The sequence below is a fragment of the Tamandua tetradactyla genome, chromosome 4 (assembly GCF_023851605.1).
Source record: "Tamandua tetradactyla isolate mTamTet1 chromosome 4, mTamTet1.pri, whole genome shotgun sequence".
Lineage (NCBI taxonomy): Eukaryota > Metazoa > Chordata > Mammalia > Pilosa > Myrmecophagidae > Tamandua > Tamandua tetradactyla.
The window spans coordinates 15,418,712-15,445,281 of NC_135330.1; the positions used below are offsets into that span (position 1 = coordinate 15,418,712).

Consider the following 26,570-nt stretch of genomic DNA (forward strand, 5'->3'; position numbering starts at 1 on the left):
TTCTTCTCTCTTGCTTGCCCCTTTCCATTTGGAAGCACTCCAGAGAATTCTACCAGCTGTTGCAAGGAGCATGTGTTGTTGATATCATTGAGTTCTAGGGGGAATCGTTTGGTCTTGCTTTTCCATGGGCCACTGTGCCCACAGACCCTGTGAGAGCCATCTGGAAGCGCATGCACTGTGGTTGAATTAGAGGCTGTTCTCCAGTCCCACCGAGATTGTTTAGTTGCATTTTAAGTTTTTTAGATCAGAGTATTGGAAAGCATGGCCAAGGTTATCAAAATACTAACTAGAAATAGTTTCAGATATGCAAGCAAGGAGCTGGTTGGGAGCCTGTTATCAGCTTGGATGGAAGATCTTGAGTAAAGAAGGTCCTGGAGAAGAGTGAAGCCAACAGGGAAATGACCAGATGGGGGAGAGAGATGTGTTCAGCTACACAAGTTTTCTGTAAATATAAGGCATTTAAGGGTCTAGCTTAGCAGGCAATATACTCTCCAAAACTAGGGTTTGGGAGAATGACTCAGTGCCATTCTCTGTGATATTTACTGCTTTGACTTTATTGCTAGAAAAGGTGAAAAAGTGTATGTAGCTCGTGAGAGGGACATACTGAAAGAGACCGAAGGCAATAAAACACTCACATGTTCTGTCTTAGAGCAGCTTTTGTCCAACTCTGGGTGTTTCAGAAACTCTGGGTGTTCCATCAAAATGTGCCCTTCTGCACTCCCTGTGGCTGGCAGGAGCAGGCCTGATTTTAGTCACTTGTTCAGTAGAGACGGACAGCTGAAAGGTAGTGTTTGCCCAAAGCCCATGTGAGTGGATGTAAATGTAGGTGTGGTCAGGAAATATCCTCAGTTCACCTCTCCCAGCAGGCATAAGGCCAGAGTCAGCCGACTTGGAGCTTCTGATCCTGGCTCTCCCAGCCACAGGCAGTTTCCGTTTATCTAGCACTGCAGCCTGAGCAGAACACTGTAGTTCATGCCGCAAGTAGGACTATGTCCCAAAGTGCATGCCACTTTGAAGCAGACCCAACTCAAACTTTCTTCAGTTTGCAGCCGCTGACCTAGAGAGAAATGTGTTATGTTACTGAGGTTTAGTCCTAAGCCATACTCCGACACAAACACCCTCTTCTCTGCATCCTGTCAGGTGTCCTGGTTCTGTTTCTTCTTCACTGGTAATGGACTTTGGGTTCCCTGGCTGAAGCAGAGTCTGAGATTGAAGTTGTCTCCTCTCTCTCCCATGTGTCTGCTACTCTGATTTGGTTGTCTTTCAGTCCCCCTTGGAAGAAAACACTGTTGATAGGGTACAGCAATTGAGCGAATGGGGGAAGTGACCACCTGGCTGGGGAGTGACAGGGACTCCCATTGCCTGGAAACTCAAATCAACAGTGAACCAGAGCCTGCCTTAGCAATATAAAGAGAGCTATTTCACCTCAGCCAAGTCATATCCTTGTCTATAAGAAAAGAAGAGCCAGGGGGCATCAACACTATCTCAGTACAACAGAATAAGAGGTCAGCTGAGATTTTACTGGAAGGAATGGCGTTTAGACAGTATAACTAACTCTTAAATTGAATTCCTTTGATCAGGATATTAAAAGCCATGGCTAAAGTTAGGTTTCAAATGCACTGGCAATGCTGGGTGCCTCTTGCCAGGTTTGGGTGGCAGTAGAAGGGGGTGGAGGAGTGGGGTGTCTTAATTTAAAAGAATTTAAAAGCCCTCCCTGAGAAAAGGAGGCTATGAGTTGGAGTGGAAATCATGACTTTGGGTCCTTTGCTAATTTAAAAGACAAGAGCAAAATAACAAACCACCCTGCAATGAGATGTTTGATTAGGTGGCATGCCAGGTAACTTTGCTGTGTGGTGAAACCAAGATGAGGACCAGGTGAAAATGGTCTTAGTAAACTGGAAAATTGCCAGAATGGAGTTCATGAGGAGAATGAGGAGTGACAGCACCAGTGATGATAGCTGAAACAGCTACTCAAACAACAGAAGAAGGTCTGAGACTGAGGAGGATGCCCCTGAGTGGTGGAGAGCTATGGAGTTGCTCTCTTCAGGGCTGCAGACAAGAATTTAGAATATAGGGGCTGTGAGGCAGACTCCCTTATAACTGTTACTGGTCAGAATCTTTCTCGAATGCTTTCTAGCCCCCAAAGCTTCAGGACTTGGAGACTATCCTGCAGATTGTTAAAGGACTTTGAGAACCAAACTGGTAGAGAATAACTTAGAATTAATAACTATCTTTTAGTACATGAAAAACTCTGACCTGGAAGACTGGTGTCAACTCTTAGTCTTTGAGGATAGAATTGTAGCAGCATTTGGTTAGACACAAGGAGCACTTGGCCTGACAATGGAAGTTCTTAAATGGTAGAATGAATGAGTCATTGATAGAAAGTTCTGGACTTTTATGAGATTCTCAAAGTAGGCGAAATGTTCATCTCCTTAGGATGGGTTGGGATCATTTCAATGGCCCTCAGTGATGGTTGAGTGGTGGAGTTAATGACCCTTTCGGAAATGCCATTCCAACCCTGAGATACTCAGAGCCCCTGCAGGCAGCCGCCTGCACTGACATCCCCTGAGGCTCTCCGGGTCCCCAGGAACCGTGCTGGCCCTCGGGTCTGTCTGTGGCCCAGCCTGTCTTCTGGGCCCTGAGCCAGCAGGGACCGTGCAGATGCCCTGGTCTAACTGGAGCGTGCTTCTCTGTCTCCCTCTCCCTCGCAGTATGAGTTTAAAGCCAAAAACATCAAGAAGAAGAAAGTGAGCATTATGGTTTCGGTGGATGGAGTGAAAGTGATTTTGAAGAAGAAGAAAAAGGTAAGTGACCCTGTGCTGGATGGAGACGTGGTGAAGAGGGAGGTAGGCATGGGATACCTTTTCCTGCTAGGCCTCTCTCTGGGCAGAATCCTTCCCGTAGCTGGCAAGGGCATCTTCTTTAATCAACAGCAGTTAGAGGGCTGCAGCTGGAGCCGCAGCTTAGCCCACAGGTGACGCGGGCTACTGCCTATCATCCTTACCTTCACACCTCCTCCCCTGTCTTTACCTGTGAGTCTTGATCTTGAGAAATGCTTCCAATTCAAGGAATAAAAATCAAGTAACACCTCATTGTCAGTAGGGGAGTAGAGGAGAGCAGGCCCCCTCAGCAGCTGTCCGCTTCTGTACCAGGAGCAATCGGTCCCCCTCCAAGGGTCATCTGGCCCCCATTTGGGTCCTTGTGTCCTCCTGTTACAACTGCTGCGGCCTCAGCCTGTGTTTAGTCCCTCGAAACCAGACACGGCTGCTGTTCAGTAGGAGGAAGAGCCGTGCCATGGGCACTCCATTGAGTGAGCGTATGTTGTTTAAACATGTGTCTGTTATGTATTAGTTGTGAGTATGTTTTGGGAGAATGTTGTTAGCACCTTAGAAAGGCTAGATTTGCTTAAATGGGGGGAGGAGGGGGCTCCCAAAATGAAATGGAAAAGAACTTGGTTGATGGAGGATATGTGAGGAAATTGTCTTTTTTTCCCTTCTGCTTTTTTAATCTGCTGGTGCCTTTTTTATTGATGATGTGTTCCTTTTATTGGTCAACGGTAGCACCATAGCACAGTCCTCTATGGATATCTTGAGCCCATTAGGCACAAACCTAAGTTGCTTTTTAATTTAAATGAGAATCAAGGCCAGCCCCAGAGGCAAATGGTGGAGGTTATGGAGGCAAAGAGAAGTAGAACGCAAACTTGAAGAATCACATGGATGAGAGGGATCTTAAAATGTGGTTGTCTCATTGGCCCAAGGACTTAAGTCTTCTCTACAGCAGCCTCACAAAAGACATTGCCCAATGTCTATCTGGATACCTCTGGTGTTAGGAAATTCCCTACTTTCTGAGGTGGCCCATTTCATGGTGGGATAGCTCTCCACACTTACAAAGGTCTCCCATATGTTAAATCATAAATGTATTCTCTCATGCTCCCTAAATATCCATAGGGATAGTTCTAGAAAGTGTTGTATAGCTATGAGGTTGAAAATATGTAGGCGAAAAATAGAGCATCATGTGCTGTTTATAAAGAACCATCCTCTTTGCATTCAGAAGTAGTAGGGCATTTGTGAGGGCTACTAAATGTCTGTCTTTATAAAGCTCCACAGTGGGGACTGTGCGTGCCATAGTGGTGTGTTGAGTGTGTGTTAGACAGACCTTCCAGGATTTATTCCTTGGCTCTGACTTCTGTGATTCTGTGGCATCTCAGTACTGCCTAACTGTCATTTTCTCTGACTGACAATCCCCTACTTTGATTAGATTACATTTCACAGCTGGCTGTCCCAGGGTTCTTCTGTCCCTTTCAGGTAACCTTGTGTGGCTGATCTGATCCATTGTGGGGTGACTTCCTGGTTTTACCCCAGGAGACAATCCTGTTTCCCATTTCACTGTCTCCCCCCGTGTATCATGTACCAGATGCAGTGCATATCCTCACTCTACATATGAGAAAACTGAGGGCAGAGAGCCTAAGTATCTTTCCCAATATCACATGACACAAAGGACAACAGTGGGCTGAGGTATCAACTGGGAGAGGAGCTGGCCTCCTTCCCCTAAGTAAGTTAATGCTAAGCCTGAGCAGCATCTCGCTGAGGGAATCTGGGGGACCTTGTGACTCACTTGGAAACTCCATCCCTGGCATTCTGCAGCGTGGGTGCACTCTCCAGCTGGCCCAGAGAGAGGGAATCTAACAGGTCTTTCCTCAATCTGATTCTTCTGATGTCAGGTTTGGGCAAGGCGAGCCGCCCATCTTGTTTCCTCCACCTACGCCTGGTATCTGTTTCAGGGCCTTAGCTGTGATTTGGATAATGCCTTTAATTACCATGTCTCTTTTACACGGCCTCTGACAGATGAATGCACATTAACAGCAATCAGCCTTTTTGTCATCTTGTTCCCATGTGACAGTCACCTGGAATCTGAGTGCTGATACCACCGTCCTCAGGCATGCACACTCCCTGTTCCTGCTTCCGTCTCTGTTCATAGAACTGAGAGGGAGTGAGATGGTGTAAATGCACAATTTCCTCAAAGGAAATGGAACAGCTGGCCAAGTGCAGGGATGCCACCTTTATCCGGTTAAGAACGAGGGTTCTTGCTAGGTGGCTTTAGGTGTGTAAAAAGTCATGACTGATATTCAGCCAGGAGGTGCCGGTACCGTGTACAGCCTGACATTCTTTATGATTAGTCAGTTCCCGTGCTGAACTTGTTGGTAAATAGATTGTATATTTTCCTCCTGCATACAGCATATTGATTTTCTCTGAGTCAGTCAGGGATGCTGGAATGAGACCGGGGCTGGGATGAAGAGACCCGAATGTGCCCTTCTAGGCTTTGGGACTCTGAACAGTTATTTTGCCTCTGTGAGTCATGTCTATAAAGCGAGGAGTTGTATTAGGTGACCACTTTGACTTTTCCAGCTCAGATGGTCTGCCCCAACCCTACCATGCTTTTCAGTGCTTGTGTATAGAGATAGGTCATGTGTGCATATTCAGGTATTCAAGAACTTAGAAAAAGCAGACCCCAGCGGCTAAGCAGGTGGACCTGTTTCTCTCTCCCAATCCTTCAGGGCCGATGGGCCTCTGAAGTCAGACACTTCCTGAAGCAGCCAGGGAACCTCCTTTCTTTCCTCAGCTTTCCGCTACTGGGGAGTTTGTTTCCCAGGAATTCCCTGCTAGCCAGTGAGCTCTTTAAGGGCAGGGACCATCTCTGTCACTTAACTGGGCACCCGGTGCGTGGAATGTGTTTTCAGTAATTATGGCTATTGGCTGACTAGATGAAAGAGTGCTTTATTTCTGTGATCATGTCTTTAATCAGGTAGAAATATGTACTTACTGTTTAAATCAAATGGACTATCGTATTCTCCTCCTCTCTCTTCTTTCTCAACTGCCCATTAAAAAAAAAAAAAAAAAAGGATAAGAGCTATTCCCGTATATAGAAAGGCCTTAATGGAAATCGCTAATATCAGTATTGTTTTTAGTAGGAGTTGCTCATCAGCTTATCGGGTGTTTATTCTAGTATAGGCAGTAGCCAACTATAATTATAATCATCTCTCATTGAGATGTAAAAAATACCTTTTTTATTAACAAGTATCTAAAAACCCTGTCTTGAACTGATGCCAGCAGATAATGAATCTGAGATTCCTTATTAATTTTAGGTTGTATTTGTGGTATGAACCCAGTCACTAAGATAATGGACTTGACTTTGATGTCTCTTAATCAGTACATTTTCTTCAACTCCCTCCTCTACTAGGTCCAAGTAATGGACTTTTTTGTATATGTAATAATGGTTGTTTATTATAATTCTGGAATTCACAATAGCACCATTTGCTAAGGAGTAGACTCCTGGACAAAAAAGATTATTAGTCTTGAACTTCATCCAAGGGAGTCTTCTACTCAAGGACCTAAAGGGCCTCAGTTTCATGTTTTTTCTCTTATAAACTAATAACTTTGTTGGGATGTCCTAAGGCAACAATCTAGAAAGGCTCCATTATTCTCATTAACAAATATTTATTGTGTATCTAGCATGTTCAAGGGCGTGGGTAGTGTACATAGGGGTATTAGACATGGACCCTTGCCAGCAAAGTTATTTTTGATAGTACCGTATGAATTCCTAGATCTATTATAACTTCTATGACTTTGCATTATAATTATTTCTCTCTCTCATAGGCTGTGAGCCTTTAGGGGTCAGGGACCATGTCTTCTCTCAAATCTTTTCTCATCTTTTTGGAGAGGTAGAAGACCGGAGGGAGCAAACTAATAAAGTAATTGCACACTAAGATGATAATGAGAACATCTAACAATAAGAGCTAATCCTGATATTGAGCACCTACCATTTGCCAAGCCTTGTTTAAAGCATTGTACATTTATTAAATCCTCGTGAGAGTTCTGTGAGGCAGTGTATTAGTCTGTTTCTCCAGAGAAACAGAACCAACAAGAGATATCTGTAAATACGAGAATTATAAAGGTGTCTCATGCAACCGTGGGGATGGAAGAGTCCAAATCCACAGGGCAAGCTGTGAAGCTTGTGGCTCCAATGAAGGATCTGGATGAACTCCACAGGAGAGACTTGCTGATTAAAGAAACAGTGAAAAAGTCACTCTTCTTCCTTAAAAGCCTTCAGCTGACAGGATGATCTCATTGGTGGGAGGCACGGCTTAGTTGATCACAGATGTAATCAGCCATAGATGCAATAAACTGACTGATGATTTAATACCCCAGCCTTCTCGTTAATCACCCACCCAGGAAGTATCCTTGCAGCAACGGTCAGGCCAGTGCTTGCCTGGCCAGACAATTGGGCATCATCACTTAGCCAAGTAGACACCAGAACCAAACCATCACAGGTCAATTCCATTCTTATGCTCAGTTTTCAAAAGAAGATTGAACTACTTGCCTCGATTTCAAGTCCCGTCGGTGGTGAAGTCAAAGTTCAAACCAGATCTCTCTTGCTCAAAGCCCGTATAGGTTCTTTCCACTAGCATGTTGCTGTGTGTGTACTGATCTCTTCTGGCTCCATTGAAGAAATGTTACTTTATAATAAATGTGTAATTAATTAACTCATACTCTTTAGCTTCTACCCTGCACAGCCTTCACTGGGACAGCACATCTCAAGAAAACTGTTTACTTGCCCAAACTGTAGTGTTAGTTATTATGGAAACACGAAAGTCAGATCTAATTGGGTAAGAAAAAGAGGCACTTAGAATTTTAGAAGCAGAATTTAGACAAAGAAGGGACTTTAGAAATCATCTTTCCAATCCCCTAATTGATCCAATGTGGCCATAGAGGACAAGAGAGACCAAAGGACTGTCCCAGGGTAGCCCAGGTAGTTATTGGCAGACCTAGGGTTGTGACTCTAAGCCTCTACACCTTTGTTCCACTATGTTGTATTTCTAGACCTTGTTTATTTCCTGCTAGTTTTATAGCAGGCATGTTAGGAATTGCCTACATTGTGTTAGGATTGCTAACACTTCAGTTGTGAAATATATTTTCTATACCCATACGTTATATCGGAAGGTGACTGGTAGCTGTATTTTCAGTCTAATCCTATCCTATCTGGGAGCATGGAGAACTTGCCAAGCTGATTTAATATCGCCTTTTCACGTTTTTTTTTTTACATGGGCAGGCACCGGGAATCAAACCCAGGTCCTCTGGCATGGCAGGCAATTTTTTTTTTTTTTTTAGTAAAGAAGTTACCATCGCTGTCAGAAGCATGAATAATGCTAAAGTATGCAGATAACTTCTCTGCTGATAATTTTCTGTAAGGATAGGAAATAAATACCAGCACAAAGTCTTCCCTACACTTTAGATTCCTAGGAAAAGGCTTCAAAGATTGCATGTCCATTTCCAGGTTGTAAAAGGAGGCAGGACTGCTGTGATAATTATCCCTCACTCTTTGTTTTCTGTTGCTGGCACTGTTCCAGGCAGACCTACCTCTGAACCAGTTCCCACATCATATTCCTTGCCAGGAGCTTTTGGAATGACAAAATGACTATGATTTTCCATAGAGGACTTGACATTTGCCCTCATTAGATAATAGAAAGTGGAGGGCCTTGTATCAAGTGTGTGCTTACCCATTCAGCAGACTTATAAAAACACACAGAGCAAGCTCTTTATCCCCTTCTTTGTTGAAAGGGAAGGACTTCCTGGCAGTATATGTGGACAGGGGTGGGCTGGGGAGTAGGGATGAGAGAGTGAAGGCTTTCTATTTCATCAGTTGGTATAGCAAAGAGAACCTGGAGTCTAGAGGCAGAGAGCTAGATTTTAATTACCCACTGGATTCGGTGACCCTCGCGGGAGTTCATTTAACTTCTCTGAGCCTTGTTCATCTGTAAGATGGAAATCAATTTTGATAATGTAAAAGAAAGTGTTATATAAAAAGCGAAAGGATATTTTACCCACATCAAATAGGAAACTTCTTGTGACAATAAAAAATGAAGCAGATCTGCGTTAGTTTTCCTGATCTGCTATCACAGAGTGGGTTGGCTTAAACAGGAAGCATTTAATTGGCTCACAGTTTCAGAGGCCAGAAGTCCAAGATAATGGCCAGGCATGCTTTCTCCCTGAAACCTGCAGCAGTCTGTGATCTTTGGGGTTCCTTGGTTTTCCCATCATAGGGGGTGATGTCCTCTCCTTTCTTTTGCCCTTCTGGTTTTCCACTGACTTCTGGCTCTGTAAGAGGCCTCCAGTAATCCAGTACTCCTTCATTCAGCTGGGCCACACCTGAACGGAAGATGACATCTTTAAGCGGTCCTATTTACACTGGGTTCACAACCACAAGATTGTAGATTAAGATTAGGAACAAATCTGTGTTGGGGTACATAATTGAATCTTTGACGGGGTAAAGGTGTGTTTCCTGTATCTTTCTCACTTTCTCACTTTCTGTGCTAGTCTAGATCCTCTAAGAAGCTAATGCCAAGACAGGATTAAATGTCTGTGGGAGCAAATGGGGAGGGATCTGGGAAAGGCTGGGTGGCTTTCAGACTGCCGTATAGGTCTGACTCCTATAGAAATAGAAAGAGAAGGAGGGAAGGAGGGGAGGGGAAGAAGGAAGGGCCGTCTGAGCAAGGTTGGTAAGGTTGCCACAGCTTCTTCAAGCCAACACTGGCTGTCAGAGGGTTCCCGTGACTCTCCAGAATGGGCCAGCCTTAGCGTCTCTCCGCACCCAGTCACGGACTGGGAGCAGCCCATGGGAAGCACAGCGGCTACCCAAATGTGGTGATGGCTTTCAGAGTGCAGCTGCTCAGGCCCTCGGTTAGTTAAGCTCCCTCTCATTGGAGGCTTGTAGGTTACATCCTTTCTCACTGCAATAAAGAACATTTTGATTAGCCACCATATGAAACAGAGCCTTCCTCCAATTTAAGCGACTCTTTCTAATGCATTTAATTTTGAATTACCTTGGAGCAAGGAGGGGAAAATGTGGGAGGAAGAAAGGGAAAAGGTAATAGACTGTAGTTCTGAGGTTCCCTAAAAGGCCCAGCGACCCCATGGGTGTCCTTAGCAGTCACAGAGGGGCCAAGCAATAAGAGAAAGGCATTCCATAAAGGCACATACAGAATTGGGGTACGGCAGAATCTCAAGCAGATGCCCCTAGGGAATCAGTCTACTTCACTACACAGTTTATACCCACTCACAAATTATTTTCAGTTGATTATATTTCTGGAGCTAGTGAGGACGTAGGTCTTTGTTTCCCTGGGCACTTGGCTTATTGGCCTCCCTGCTGCCACTGACGTCATAGCTTGTGCTCCCGGCGGTGCCCTGTGAGTTCTTGCCTGTGCCTGGATTTCGTTTAAATGAAGCCACAGACCAGCCCACTCAGCCCTCCTGGCCCTCTCGGGCTGCAGGCAGTAAATAAGGCTGTGGAAGACGCCCTGCTTTCCTTGTGCTGGCAGGTGGAGAGGTGCGTTGCCCTCCCTTCTCCTCCCTTCTCCTCCCCTCCTCCCTTCCACTGCCCTCTGGATTTGAAATGTCTTCATTTCCTGGCATACATACCATGGAGAAGCAGCCGATTCAGGACAGCAGATAGCAAAACTGAAATTCTCACGCAGCAACCAAAACTCAAAGTCCTTATTTTCAAGTATGTAAAACAAAATTGTAAAAATTTTTTTGTAAAATATGTAAAACAAAATTGGCTTCACATATAGCTTGGAGTATGTGAGTTTTCTGGACCTGGTTAAACCGAGTTTGGCTGTAGTTATTGTTCAATAATACATCTCTGTCTATGGTTGAAGATGACTTCGATGTATAATTCCGTAAAGCTAGGTCATTAGTCTTTCTTCTTGTTTTCTTTGTCTCATAATTTTTTTCCTAATTTTTTTCTTTAGAGGATGATTTCTAGAAAGGTGAGGAGGGGGTGGTTGGTGGTTTTTCTTTGTGGCTCTTAAAAGTTTGCAAAATAGAGGAGATAAGGAGAAATGATTTCAGAGCAAGAGAGAACAGATTGTTCTTGAGTCAGACGTTGGTGATGTGACGGCAGGCGGGTGAGGCTGGAGTCTCCCTCTAAGTGAAGCCCCTCACCATGTTACCTTAAGTGGAGTCAGCACTGGTCTGAAAATCAGGGAAGCTGGTTCCAGTCTTGTCTATTAAATAGAGATGTGACCCTGCTTCAGTCAGGCACTGTTGAGGGCATCTTTTAAAGAGCTGGTAGGGTAGGTGGGATATTGAGTAGGTGGTAGTAGGATGAAGACCTTTAATTCCAAAATTCTTAAGATTATCATTCAGACATTGAAGTGATTGTAGTTAAAAGGCTCCAGCCATATTTTCCTTAGGTTCTAGAATAACAAACATTGGTGAGTCCCCTCTTACCTCCCAAACCTTTTAAATTATCTTGGTGATTTCCTGACATCTTCACAGTGGTTATGAGGATTACTACAAGACCTTTAAAGAGAGAAGGTTTGATTTTTTTTTTTTTAATTAAAAAATTTTGGGGGAACACAAACATTCTTACCATATGATCATTCCATTCTTGGTGTATAATCAATAACTCACAATATCATCACATAGTTGTATATTCATCATCATGATCATTTCTTAGAACATCTGCATCAACTCAGAAAAGGCAATAAAAAGAAGACAGAAAAAAATCCATACGTACCATACTCCTTACCCCTCCCCTTCACCAATCACCAGCATTTCAATCTACTAAATTTATTTTAACATTTGTTCCCCTAATTATTTATTTATTTTTAATCCGTATGTTTTACTCATCTGTCTATAAGGTAGATAAAAGGAGCATCAGACACAAGGCTTTCACAATCACATAGTCACATTGCGAAAGCTCTGTCATTACACAATCATCTTCAAGAAACATGGCTACTGGAACACAGCTCTACAGTTTCAGGCACTTCCCTCCAGCCTCTCCATTGTATCTTAACTAACAAGGTGATATCTGTACAATGCTTAAGAATAACCTCCAGGATAACCTCTCAACTCTGAAATCTCTCAGCCATTGACTGAGAGATTATCTCATTTCTCTCTTTCCCCTTTTGGTCGAGAAGGTTTTCTCAGTCCCTTGATGCTGAGTTCCAGCTCATTCTAGAATTTTTGTCACTTGTTGCCAGGAAGGTTTACACCCCTGGGAGTCATGTCCCATGTAGTGAGGGTAGTGAGTTTGCTTGTCATGTTGGCTGAGAGAGAGAGTCCACATCTGAGCAACAAAAGAGGTTCTCTGGGGGTGACTGTTAGGCCTAATTTTAGGTAAGCTTAGCCTATCCTTTGTGGGGATAAGTTTCATATGAATAAACCCCGAGATTAAGAGCTCAGCCTATTGCTTTGGTTGTCCACACTGCTTGCAAAAATATCAAGAATTCTTCACTTGGGGGAGTTGAATTTTCCCCCTTTCTCATCATTCCCCCAAGGGGACTTTGCAAATACTTTTTATTCACTGTTCAAATCACTCTGGATTTATCGGGGCATCACTCTGGACAAATCTACAAAATGTCATGCCCTGCTCAAGGTTCCATGCATTTATGGTGTTCAGTTAAACTGTCCACATAGGTTATATTAGGAAATGCACTAGTCAAAATATAAATTTTGTACCAAATAAACATTTTTTGCTTTAGTCTCACATATAAGTTTAAAATATGAATTACCATCTATTTTCAACACCCTATGGCATTGACATAAACTTCATTCTTCCTCATGCAAAAACATTTTTTAATTTGTATATTTAGTCACTATCATTGTATACTCTAGGCATTCCCATTCTATACCATCTCAGTCTTTATTGTCTATCTTTCCTTCTGATTTCATTTGTGCCCCCAGGCCTCCTCCCTCTATCATTCTCACATTCAGCTTCATTCAGTGTTCTAACATTATTGTATTACAGTTAGGTAGTATTGTGCTATCCATTTCTGAGTTTTTACAGTCAGTCCTATTGCACAACCTGTATCCCTTCAACTCCAATTACCCAGTATTACCCTATTTCTATCTCCTGATGTTTTCTGTTCTTAACTGAAATTCTCCAAGTTCATTCACTAATGTTAGTTCACATCAGTGAGACCATACAGTATTTATCATTTTGTTTCTGGCTAATCTCACTCAGCATAATGTCCTCAAGGTCCATAGAAGGTTGGTTGAATTTTAATAAGATTTTCAGAAAACAAGTAAGTGGAAAAGAACCTCATGATTTATTTTCAGGATATTCTGTATGGATGCTGATACCTCTTTTAAAAGTGAAATATTTTCTGGCTGCTTTGGACCCTGCAGATATTCAACCTCATTAATTTAGAACAAGGTGACCTGGGTGCCTGGTTTCTCCATCTTCCTGTTCTGGTCTGGCAGAGTAAGAAAATAGTCATTCTATATTATTTTGCCTCATTATTCCTTCCTTTTAATGAATGTATTTGTTTCATTTTTTAGAATTGCAAGGAACAATCTTGCCCAAATTACTTTTGGTGTCGGAGCTTATTGTGGATAGAAGGGAACATTAGCTGGCACATGATATATCGTCTTTCTTAGCTTTTCAGTCAGTTTGGGTGCAAAGATATGTGGCAAGTCATGGAACCATTTGCCATTATTGGGGACTCAGTCTGGGCTCTAGGTAATACGTTACCTTTTGATATTCCCCAAAGAGAAGATTTGATTGTTTAGAATTAGACCTTTTTATCATGGAGCTCAATGACTGGGCAGTTTTGTGCCAACCACACAGTGGCACTTGTGTTCTGTTCAGTCAGTCCTAGCTAGGGTAGCAGGGTCGGTTTCATTAGATGCCCACAGGATAAACCAAATCATCCATGCTCAGAAAGTATGCTCTTTGGGGCTGCTTTCCATTGGGAAGGATCAGTGCATGGGACTTCTGAAACTTTCATGGCTTCTTTGGTACAATGAGTCATTCATTCCTCTACTATGAAAATCACAGCTGAACAGCGAGGACTGTCAAGAGTAGATGGTTGAAGATATGAGAAAAGTGAGGATCCATTTGCTCAGAAGAGGAGTAGCTTCTGCCCTTTTATGCCTCCAAGTGTTAAATTCACAGCAGTCACTTATTGAGTAGCAACTGATATGGGCTCTGGCCGGGGACAGTGGTTAATAGAATTAAAATCTTTAGAGTGTTGGAGAGCCTGCCTGTGTTTGACCTAACTGAGACTTGAAAGGAGTATGCTTTGAAGGGAATCCTCTGTTTGGGGATTTCAATTTTTCCTTTCCTTGTTTAGAACAGTGACTCTTAACCCTAGTGTCACATCAGAATTACCTGAAGTGTTTGTTATACCTAAAGATTTCTGGTTCTCATCTTAAATCTGTTGAATTAGTGTCTCTGAAGTCATAAAGCCTGACGTTTGTTTCTGGGATAACCAGGAAAACTCACTTTTCTCTATCCTTCCTGCTACGTACAACTGAAAACCTGGACATTATACTTAAACAAATGTAAGAAGATTCTGAAAGGTGGAGAGCAGCAGGTAGACCATGTAGAGACTTTGGCACTCAAGAAATGACACAATAGTGAGTTCCCTAGTTCTATTTTTTGCCTCTTATATCCCATCCTTGGAGCTGAAGAAGCTAGCAACCCGGATACACCAACAGGCACAGACATCAAAGTCTCAAAAAAAAGCCTACTCTCTCTAGCCAAAGAATGAGGAAAGGAGCAGCCTAGCAAGACCAAAAACTTTTAGACATGAACTCTCTGTTACAACCAAACACCATAGAAAAAAAAGGTTCTACTCCCTATTCATGCCAGCGAAGGCCAAGTGGGGAGCTTAGAACATGGACTGATGCCAGGTTGTAACAAGATATACCAAACCCTTGCTGGCCAGTGAATGAGGCCTCTCTCCTCCGTGTGTATTAGTAGCGTCTACATGGGTATTTTACTACAGCCCAGTGATAATGAGACCCCTGTCCATGGTGTCACTGGGGAGCAGTAACAAAACATTCCTACCCCTCCTAGCCAGTGTGGTAGCAGCTGGAAACCTGGCGGGGATCTAGAACTCTCACCCGCATCTAGCAATGATAACCCCCTTCCCTACTTAGTGTTAATATAGGAAAAAGACTTAAACCTACAGATTCAGTGGCGAATCTGGACTACTCTTGCTGGAGTAGTGTAATAGGAAGACAGTTAAAACATAAGGTTTAAATAAGGTCTAGTGTCTAATAAGACTGGAAATGTCCAGGTTTCAATTAAAAATCACTCGTCGAACCAAGAATAAGGAAAATCTCAGCCTGAATTTAAAAAGACAGTCAATAGACAGCAATACCAGATGACAAAATGATTGCATTACCTGAAAAAGATTTTGAACAGTCATCGTAAAATGCTTCAACAAGCAATTGCAAACATACTTGAAAGAAATGAAAAAAAAAAAAAAAAAAAAAAAACGGAAAGTCTCAGCAAGAAATAAAGAAGATCCAAAAATGGAAATTTTAGAAATGAAAACATAACGAAAATAAAAAACATACTGAATGGAACCAACCACAGAATGGTAGAAACAGAGGAAAGTATTAAGGACTTGAATATAAAGAATAGATATTAACCAATTTGAACAACAGAGAGAAAAAAGTCTGATTAAAAAAAAAAAAAAACAGAGTTCCAGGAACTGTGGAATTATAACAAAAAATCTAATATTTGTGTCATTGGAGTCCAGAAAGGAGATGAAGAAGTGAGTTGAATTGAAAAAGCACTAAAAAAAAAAATAAAATAAAATAACTGAGACCCAGTAATTCCATTCCTAGGCATATGTCCAGGAGAGTCATAAATATAAATCCATACTGAACCTGGTATATGAATGTTCATAGCAGCATTCTTCATTAGAGCTAAATAGTGGAAACATGCCAAATGTCTATCAACTGGTGAAAGGATAAAAAAAATGTGGTATATCCATACAATGGAATATTATTTGGCCATTAAAAGGAATAAAGTACTGATACTGATACAATGGAATATTATTTGGCCATTAAAAGGAATAAAGTACTGATACTCATACTATGGCATGAGTGAACCTTGCAAATGTTATGGTGAGTGAAAGGAGTCAGTCAAAAAGGCTACATATTGTACAATTCCATTTATCTGAAATGTCCAGAACAGGCAAATCTAAAGATAGAAAGCAGACTAGAATAAGCAAATCCATAGTGAAGGGGAATTGGGGGCAGGAGTGGGGGTGACTGCTAATAGGTGTATAGGGTTTCTTTGGGGTGATGAAAATGTTCTGGGATTAGGTAGTGGTGATGGTTGCACAATTTTGTGAATATGTTAAAATCCACTGAATTGTGTATTTTAAAAGGATGAATTCTGTGGTGTGTCAATTGTATATCAAAAATTTGACATCTTAAAAAATTAATGATTCTAAAGATTTCTCAAATTTGGCAAAAGACATAAACTTCTACTGATTCAAGAAGCTGAGTAAACCTCAAACGGGATACCTAAAGAAGTCCGTACCAAGATACGTCATAGTCAAATGTCTGAAAGCGAAAGACAAAGACAAATTTTGAAAGCAGAGAGAAATGACATCTTATCTATAGAGGAAATAAACTATTTTAATGACAGTAGATAATCCTCACACTCCATGGAGGCCAGAAGGAAGTGGCACAATGTTTTTCAAATACTGAAAGAAAAGAACTAAGAACAGAGAATCATATCTGGTGAAAATCCTTCATGAATGAAGGTGAAATTGATATTTTTAGATGGGGGAAAAAAACAACATAATTAAGAGGATTTGTCACCAGAAGACTTACCCTATAAGGATGGCTAAAAGAAGTTCTCTAAACAGAAAATAAATGATAAAAGAAGGAGTGTTGGACCTCAGGAAAAAGGAAGGAGCAATGGAAAGAGTAAAAGAAAAGGGTAATTACTATATATTTTCCTTCTCTTTTTGAGTTCTCTAAATTATATTTAATGGTAGAAGCGATAATATCATATAGACATCAGCCAGGTATAGAAAAACTCTATACCATCAACCAGCAGGATCTACTTGATGTTTCTAGAACATATCGCTTAACAATAGCAGAATATACATTCTTTTTGTGTGTCCATGGAACCTGACAAGATATCCTGGTCCGTAAAACAAACCTTAAGAAATTTAACAAAATTGAAATCATTTAGTATATCCTTTGACCATAATGGAGCCCAACTAGACATCAGTAATAGATTTTAAAAAAGAAAAAGAAAATTGGCATACTTTTAAAAACTAAACAACACACTTATAAATAACCTGAGTTAAAGAGGAAGGGTAGTAAACAAACCGATTGAACTGAATGAAGATGAAAATACAACATATCAAAATTTGTGGGACATAGCTAAAGCAGTACTGAAAGGAAAATTCATGGTTCTAAGGCTTACATTAGGAAATCAACAATCTAAGCTCTCATCTCAAGAACCTAGAAAAAAGAAGAGCAAAATCAACCCAAACCAAGCAGAAGGAAATAATAAAGAGAAGAAATCAAAGAAATTGAAATAATCAATAATATGCACAAATCTTTTGAAGACTGACAAAGCGGGAAAAAAAAGGAGAAAATACTAAATACTGCCAAGGAACTTGGTCACTTTTACATTGCTGGTAGGAATGTAAAATGCTACAGCTGCTCTGAAAAACAGTATTTATAGCAACATTATTCATAATAGCCAAAAACTGGAAACCCACCCAGATGTCCTTCAAGGGTAAGTGGTTAAACAAACCATGGTGCATCCATAGCATGGATTACTACTCAGCAGTAAAAAAGGAATGATCTATTTATATAGCAATAACTTGGATAAATCTCCACAGAATTAGGCTGAGTGATAAAAAAACAGTCCCCAAAGATTCTCTGTGTGATTCCATTTATATAGCATTCTTGAAATGATAAAACGAAAGAAAGAACAGATTAGTGGTTATCGGGGGTCAAGGAGGAGGTGGAGATGGGTGAGGCCATCAAACGGCAACATGAGAGATCCCTGCGGTGATGGAAATGTTCTGTATCTTGACTATCCACGTGAATATTCTGGTTGTGAAATGCCACTGTAATTTTGCAATATGTTACCTTTGCAGGAAACCCGAGTAAAGAACACATAATCTCTGGGTATTATTTCTTATAACTAAATCTAGAATGATCTCAAAATAAAAAAGTTTAACTGAATGTATGTGTTCTAGTTTGCTAGCTGCTGGAATGCAATATACCAGAAATAGACGGCTTTTAAAAAGGGGAATTTAATAAGTTGCTAGTTTACAGTTCTAAGGCCGAGAAAATGTCCCAATTAAAACAAGTTTATAGAAATGTCCAATCAAAGGTATCCAGGGAAAGATACCTTGGTTCAAGAAGGCTGATGAAGTTCAAGGTTTCTCTCTCAAGTGAGAAGGCACACAGCGAACACAGAGTTTCTCTCTCAGCTGGAAGGGCACGTGGTGAACATGGCGTCATCTGCTAGCTTTCTCTCCTGGCTTCTTGTTTCATGAAGCTCCCTGGGAGGCATTTTTCTTCGTTTCCAAAGGTCACTGGCTGATGGACTCTCTGCTTTGTGGTGCTGCAGCATTCTCTCTCCGAACCTCCTTCATCCTCCAAAATGTTTCCTCTTTTGTAGGACTCCAGAAACTTATCAAGACCCGCCCAAATGCGTGGAGACATATCATCACCTGATCCAGTTTAACAGCCGCTCTTGGTTAAATCACAATCCAGGGAGATGATCTAATTACAGTTTCAAACATATAGTGCTGAATAGGGATTAGAAGAAACAGCTGCCTTTACAAAATGGGATTAAGATTAAAACATGGCTTTTCTAGGGTACTACATCATTTCAAACCAGCACAATATGTAAAGAAACAAACTTCACCAGGTATTGGAGCCCCAAATGCCATCCATTGATAGAGAACACCATTATAATCCTAAACCAGTGTAGCGAGGTTGCGTGACAATCTAGCCATCTGACTTCTTGTAAAAACAGTTATATTTGGAGCTGGTTCTTTGCACTTCCTGTGAGCCTGTCCTGTAGATATATAGCCTTGAAATGGCTATATATTTGAAATACTGAATAGGAAATGTTTTGCATCTTACTTAGCACGTGGTAAAGATGAGTGTGGTGTGGGCCAGCTCAGAACCACTGAAAGTTTCTTTCACATATGCTCTTCCCTCTGCCTGAAACCCAGCCTACCTTGTCCACCTGTAAAGCCTTCTTTGTCCTCCACCAGTTAGGCTTTTCCCTTTGTACTACAGTTTGTACTCTTGCTGCTATTGCAATGCCAGTCACACTGAACAGCGTTCATGTGCTTACGTGGGACTTTTTGAGCACAGGGACTGTTTCTGATTTACTTTTCCCTCTATAGCACCCAGCAGTATTGGCACAGAGAAGGTGCTTAATAAGTGTTGCTAACTGAATTGAATTAAAAGTGCAGGCACGGTGGCTCAGTGGCAGAGTTCTCGCCTGGCGTGCCGGAGATCCAGGTTCGATTCCCAGTGCCTGCCCATGCGAAAAGAAAGTGCAGGCAGGCTAAAGGTGGAAGCAACCTAAGAGTTCATCAAGAGGTGAACAGATGAGCACATGTGGTATATCCATAAAGTGGAATATTATTTAGCCATAAAAAAGAGTTGAAGTTCTGATGCATGCAACAACATGGATGAGCCTTGAGGACATCATGTTGAGTGAAATAAGGCAGACACACAAGGGCAAATATTGTATGTTCTCACTTAAATGAAATAAGTAGAAGATAAAAATTCTTGAAGTTTGAAACTAGAACACAGGTTACATGGGGCTGGGTGGAGGTAGGAAACGGGGAGTTAATGTTCAGCTGATGCAGAGTTTCAGTTTGGGGTGATGGAAAAGTTCGGGTAATGAATGGTGCTGATGGTCGCACAACATTGTGGGTGTAATTTTCACCACTGAATTGCATATTTGTAAGTGGATAAAATGAGAAATTTTAAGTTGCATATATATTACCAGAATAAAAAATTAGCCATAGAACTGTACAACACAAAGAGTAAACTCTAATGTAAACCATGGACTAGAGTTAATAGTATAATTACGATGTAATTTCATTAGTTGTAACAAAGATACCACAGAAATGCAAAATATCAGTAGTAGGGAAAAATGTGTGTGTGAGAGCTGGGAACTCTGTACTTTCTGCATTTTTCTGTAAACCTACAACAGCTCTAATAAAGAACTTTTTTAATTAAAAAAATTTCTTAAATTAAAAAAAAATGAAGGCCAGGATATGTGCTCATGACTGTTGATGTGACTGTATTTTATATTTTTGCTGCAGAAAATTTGCCTCAAAATCAAACCATATTTTGAACCTCTTTTTATAGTAAAGAATTTCTGTAATGAGCATTAAAAATTATGTGCTTAAAATAAGAGCCAACTATGTGGACTTTGCTTCTGAAAAGTCTCATTGCATCAGTTGGAAACCAGCCTGATGTGTGCCAGCAAGGTTTGGAGGCAGCTAAAAGTGCTTAACATTAATCAGTGTTGGGCTAAGAGTAGCACCGTGGCCAGAACGTGGAAATGTACAGTGTCTCTGTACATGCTGATCAGACCACGCCTGGGGTCACGGATCTAGTTCAGAGTACCAGGTTTTGAAGGGGATATTGGCAAGAAGTGTGTACAAAGAAAGTCAAGTACGCTTGCAGGTAGTCTGCAAAACTTGCCTGGTGAGGAATGCTTGCAAGATCTGGGATTATTTAGTGTAAAGAAGAGAGTCTAGACTTGGTATATTTATGTAGCTGAAGGGTTCTCACTTGGAAAAGAGATTAGTCTGCTTGTTCTGTGTTCCTCTCTATGAACCATTTATATATTAAAATTGTATAGGGTGATGAGTAGCAATTATAGGAAGGCAACTTTAAAAAAAAATCTTCATTGTAGCCAAAGTTTTGTTGTCTTTACAACAGTGTTTGAACTTGAAAGCTTGTAAACCAGTTAAAATTCACCTTTGTGCTTAGCTGGTATTGAATTGAAATTCCAGGATGAACTGGCGGTGTGTTTGGGGGAGGGGGTGGCAGGGGCGCTTCTGGGTCTGTGTGAGTTGGTACCTGACAAGTGTGTATAGTGTGTGTTACAGTAAAGCCGCTAGCAAAATGCGTTTTCCTAATCTCACCCTCAGGCTCTGGACATTGTCTTTTCTACTCCCTGGGAGAGAGCCACAATCTCCAAATCCTGATGCATCCTGAGAGGGGCCACTCTGTGATTATCTTTGAGAAATCTACATTACTAAAAGCATTCAGTGCATGAGAAATAGTCCAATAAAATATATACTGGTCTTTGACTTGCCCTTTTCCTCTCTGTCTCTCTCGACTGTGTGGTTCATAGAGAGAAGAGTGTATTCCTCAGTTACCTGAGACAGCATTGTCCCTATGAGAAAGGCCTGTGAAGGTGAAGCTGGAATCTATGTCCAGGCCACTGAGGGTCAGATCCAAGGGGCTGTGGTTGGCTGCTGAGCCCCGGGGCCCATCTCCGCACTGGGGCTCCAAACCCCCCATTAAGTGCCTTGGGCCCCCGGTTCTGCAGCTGAATCCTTTCCTTCCCTCACCTCCGCCCCATTCCCATCCTCCTCATCCCCAGCTGCTGAGGGCTCTTCTTTACACTCACAGTAATTTAATTTCTGCAGAGGCAGCAGTTAACCTATCAGGCTTGGGTGGAGCCTTTTTGTAAGGGTGGGAGGGTGGACCTACGTTTCATTTGCATTTGATATTATTATTCATAGCCTCTCAGAAGGCCTATGTTTGCTCTCTTTTTCCCTTGGTCCTCCTGCTTCTCCCATGCCTCTGGAGTAATGTATAGTCTTTTTTTCCCTGAGATTCCCTCCATGGAATTCTGATTTAGAGTCTGCCTGTGTCCCCTGAGGCCTCCTTGCCCAACCTTCTGCACCCTGGAGAAATGCTCTCCAAAAGGGCTTGGAGGAATCTGAACAGAGCAAACACTTGACATTTTCTCCGTGCTCTTTTTGAGCGATTGCTCAGGCTCCTTAGAGGGAAAAGGTCATGTCAGGAGCAAAACGTATCTCTTTGCATAAGCATGAGTAGTTCAATGGGTGCCCTGGTTCTATAGCTGAGGACAAGCCTAACTTATTCATTTACAGCTTCTTTTATTGCAGAAAAAGGAGTGGACATGGGATGAGAGCAAGATGCTGGTGATGCAGGACCCCATCTACAGGTAAGAGCCCCACGAGGGCCACTGGCAGAGCCTGGTCCCGTGCCCAAGAGGACCGCTGAACCCCAGGCTCCCCCTGGAGCCCTGTCACCTGGCAGTCCCAGAGTAAGCTAATACATTTCTATTGCCTTTCGCTTCTGACACCTGTGAATTCTTTAGATATAAGTACCAGAGGTAAGTCTGCCTTACCTTTAAGAATGAGAGGATAGCAGTTCTGGTCATGTTGTGTTCTGCTTGTCTAAAGAAGCCGTGAAGAATTTCTGCTTGGTGTTCAATCCAAATCTTTCAGTTATCATTGTTGTGGCTTTTTCATTTTGTGCTAGTTTTATCATAACTGAGATTCCATAAAATTGCAAGTATTTTGATCAGAATGGAGAACTGTGTTTTGCCATCGCCCTGTTCTCACAGTTCCCCACAGTTGTCTGTTCCTGTCTCTTCGGAAAGGAAGCATAGATAAAGTATTTGTGATCATTTGGGAAAGCAGAAAGTAACAGATTTAATCTCCATCAATTCATAGACCTAATGGAAAACGATGAGACTGGTGTAATTCCTGCAGAGAGTAGATGACTGCAGTCACTATGTACCCCTTGGTAGTGATATGTTCAGGAAGCCAGGGTCTTCCCAGGGACCGTGGTGGGACTTTGAATCATCAGCATCCTTCTCCTGTCTTTGACCCTTGCTAACCAACCCCTCACCCCACCCGTGCCTCCTTCCTGTTCTTCACTGGGAGAGTGGACATGAGCTATTTTGAGGGGATTGTAGGGACCTAGATTTAGGTTTTGATTTTTTTCTTAAATGATTGCCATGCCTTTGATGACCAGTAGATAAGGGCTGGAACTCAACTGTGAAGATGGTAGCAGGTTGGTGGTCCTGCCTTCTGGTTAAAGAGTAGACGAGCCTATGAAATGAAATGTCCATTCATTCAATTCAGTCTGTATACATATGTAAAAAATTATGCAAGGCCCTGTGCCAGGTAATTCAGTAGATTACTAAAATGGGCAAGTCACAGTCCCTTGTTCTCGGGTTGTTTTGAGTCTATAGGGAAGTGAAGTCACTGTAGTGCAAGCTGGTATGTCTGACCCAATGAATTTCTTCTCTGTGTACTGTAGTACTTTTTTATTGTCTCTTGAAATAGTTGTTTAGTGTATTACTATTACTTTTTCTCCTGGTTTTTTTTTTTGCGTGGACTGTCATGGAGCCACCGTCACACCACCCACTATTACTTTTTTTGATGTCTGTCTTTTTTCACTAGTCTTTGAGGCTCTTGAGGGGAAGAACTGTGTTCTACTCACTTTTGCATTTCTAGCACAAACCCTGTATCTGACCCATATGAGGCACTTAATAAATGATGTGTGATGGGTGGGTGAATGAATGTGTTGTATTAACATCTGAAAAATAACATGTAAATGTTATGGCGGTTCACAGGAGGGAATAATCACTTCCTGCCAGACTCTGATGAGCAGAGGCTTCAAGAAACAGTTTGTTTGCATTGTGATGGGACTTGATCATAAATGGACAAACCTTTATCAATTGCTTTTTGTCACAGGGAATACTTCTTGTGGTTTTTTTTACAGTGACACCTTAAGTATATTCAAAAGTGACCCCTTTGTGGATGCTGGTCATGAATTTTAATCTTACCTTTTCCTAGTTAAAAGAAAAGACTCATCCCCAAATTGTAACATATCCTGTTATGTTTAGTTTAGTTTGTTTAGATTGTTTTGTTTAGTTGTAAACAGCTTTATTGAGGTATAATTGACGTACAAAAACTGAATATATTTAAAGTGAATAATTTTCTGTTTTCACCTGTGTATGCACTTGTAAAACCATCATTTCAAGCAACATGAACATATTTATCCTCATTCAATTCCCTCATGTACCATTATAAACCCTCCTATCTGTCCCCCAAACTTCACCTCTCTCCACCACCCCAGCCCTATAATCCCCAGCAACTACTGATCTCCTTTCGATTGCTATAGATTAGTTCACATTTTCTAGAATTTTGTGTGAATAGAATCATAGCGTATCCTTTTACTCAGGGGTGGGGGTGGGACTCTGGCTTCTTTCCCTTAGCATAATTATTTATTTTGAGTGTCTTTCCTTGTCATTGCTCATTCACCGCCCCCCCCCCCTCCTTTTCATTTACTGGGTGGTATTTCATTGCATGGGTATAGCACAATTTGCTTAGCCATTCATGTGCTAATGGACATTTTAGATGGTTTCCAGTTTTTAACTATTAAAATTAAAGCTTCTGTAAATACTCATATACAAGTCTTTGTATGGATATACGCTTTCATTTTTCGTTGGTAACTATCCAGGAGTAGAATGGCTTTTTCTTTAATAAACTGCCAAACTGTTTTCCAAAAGTTCTTGCATATTAACAATATATGAAAGCTTCAGTTTCTCCATGTCTTTGTCATCATCTGGTATGGTCACTCTAATTTTAGTCCTTTTAAATAGGAGTGTAATAGCATTTCATTGTAGTTTTAATTTTCATCTTCCTAATGACTAGTAATGTTAAGCATCTTTTCATCTTATTTGCCATTTGGGTATCTTTTTTTAAATGTCCGCTTAGGTCTTTAGCCCGTATTTAATTGGGGTCTTCTGTTTGCTTATTATTCGACTTTTAAGAGTTCTTTATAAATTCTGGATAAATTTGCAAATTTCCATCCTTTATCTGGATGATTTGCAAATATGTTCTCCAGATCTAACATGTCCTTTCTCTTAATAGTGCCTTTTGAAGAGCAGAAGTTTTCAATTTTGATGAAGTCCAGCAATCAATTTTTTAACTTATATGGATTGTGCTTTTGGTGTCATAGTTAAGAAAAATTTGCCTAACTTAAGGCCACAAAGATATTCTACTGTATTTTCTTCCACAAGTATTATAATTTTAGGATTTATATTTGAGTATATGATCCGTCTTGATTCATTTTTTAACATATGGGGCAAGAGATGGATCAACATTCATTTTTTGCATATAAATAATCCACTTGTTCCAGTGCCATGTGTCAAAAGACTGTTCTTTCTCCACTGAAGTGTCTTTGCACCTTTCAAGCAAATCTGTGTGGTCCGTTTCTGGATTTTCTTTTCTTTTCCATTCATCTTATGATATATCTTGACACTAGTATATTCTGCCTTGATTACTGTTTGTCTTAAAATCAGGTACTATTAGTCTTCTAACTTTGTTCTTTCTTGAAGATTTATTTTGATTGATGTTGGTATGGTATTTTTTTTTCCATTTTTTTAACTTTATTTTCATCCATCCATTCACTTTTAAGAAGGAACTTTTTTGGGCGAGGCAGAGGGAAAAAAAATCAAAGAAATTTTGAATTTTAAAATGAATTTTCCTTTTGCCAAAAAAAAAAACAACCCAAACCAAAAGCCCATACAGTAGACTGTAGATATCTTATATTAGAAACCTCTCTTCTAATTTATGAAAATTTAACAATCTGTGTTGATGAACAAAGGAATGAACTTTAGCCTATATTTTTTCAGTCTCTTACTTTTTTTTCATGCATTAAATTGTGAAGTTCTGGTTCTTGTATTTGGGTGGTTTTGTCTGCATATGTGTTAGGGGTAGATAAAAGAGAACTTTTTTCCTGAACCATATATGTCCATTTTATCATCAGTAAGACCATTCATCATCGTGATAATATGCTAACATTTGCAAATGAGCTTGAGTACAATTATTATCATTACTTAGCTGTTAAGGAGCCACTGTGGTTTGATTGTTTATGGCTTTTATGGAAACACTGAATTACTAAAGCGATCACTTTAGGGCAACTCCTTTATGGTAAAATACATTCCTCCTATTCCAAGGAAATGCCTTTACCACATTAGCAATTGAGTTTTTGTTTTTTATTAAGTCAAATTTTAAATGTAAACCTCTTGCCTTCCTCAAACAGAAGGACAGAAGCCTGGAATTTTAAGAGGTTCAAAGGACTATGGTGAACATCTAGTCCAGCGTTCCATCTCTTATCAGAAGTCTCATGTTTCCCTGAAATGATTTACTATTAAACTGTGCTTCTCTAAGTGAAAGCATATTTCTTTATTTATATAATTGTCCGTTTATTCTTAGCTGTTTCTTCTGGAGCCACAATATATAGATTTCATTTCTCTTTCCTTTCGGTTAAACAGACTAAGTTCCTGAAGCCATTCTTCATTATATTTTTCTAGAATTTCTTATTGCAGAACACAGCATATTTTCTTAAAATATGTTTGAATTTGCTATAATATCCTAGATGCTGTCTTAGAATAAAATATGGAGACCCAATTCACCCCCATGACGTGGATTTTTTTTTCATGACCTGGATTTTTGTATTCTCTATTTTAAAGGGTTAGATTGCATTATCATTTGCTTATTTGTTTCACGAACTGTGTTAGTTCCTAGTGGGCTTATAGTTCAGAAATCCTTAGGATTGGTCATAGTACATTGCTTTTAATCCAGGTTTCACTTGCTCTTTATTTCTGGGTTTTCTCTATTTTATGTTTTTTAGCCTAGAAGTAGGGCTTTGTGTATATCAAGGTCAAGTTTTGATTCATTTGAACTTGTTCTTCAG

The 26,570-nt window shown here is 40.8% G+C and overlaps 1 protein-coding gene across 7 annotated transcripts in view; it reads left to right on the top strand.

The window, feature by feature from the left end:
- NOS1AP (nitric oxide synthase 1 adaptor protein) overlaps positions 1-26,570 on the top strand; it is a 295,134-nt gene that overhangs the window by 210,771 nt on the left and 57,793 nt on the right. For 6 of the 7 annotated variants that reach the window (XM_077156709.1, XM_077156707.1, XM_077156712.1 and 3 more), the window contains 2 exons: positions 2,712-2,804; positions 21,944-22,017. In XM_077156709.1, coding sequence (XP_077012824.1) covers positions 2,712-2,804; positions 21,944-22,017 — 167 coding nt within the window. The remainder of the gene's footprint in view (positions 1-2,711; positions 2,805-21,943; positions 22,018-26,570) is intronic. The other variant, XM_077156708.1, reaches the window with a different exon arrangement.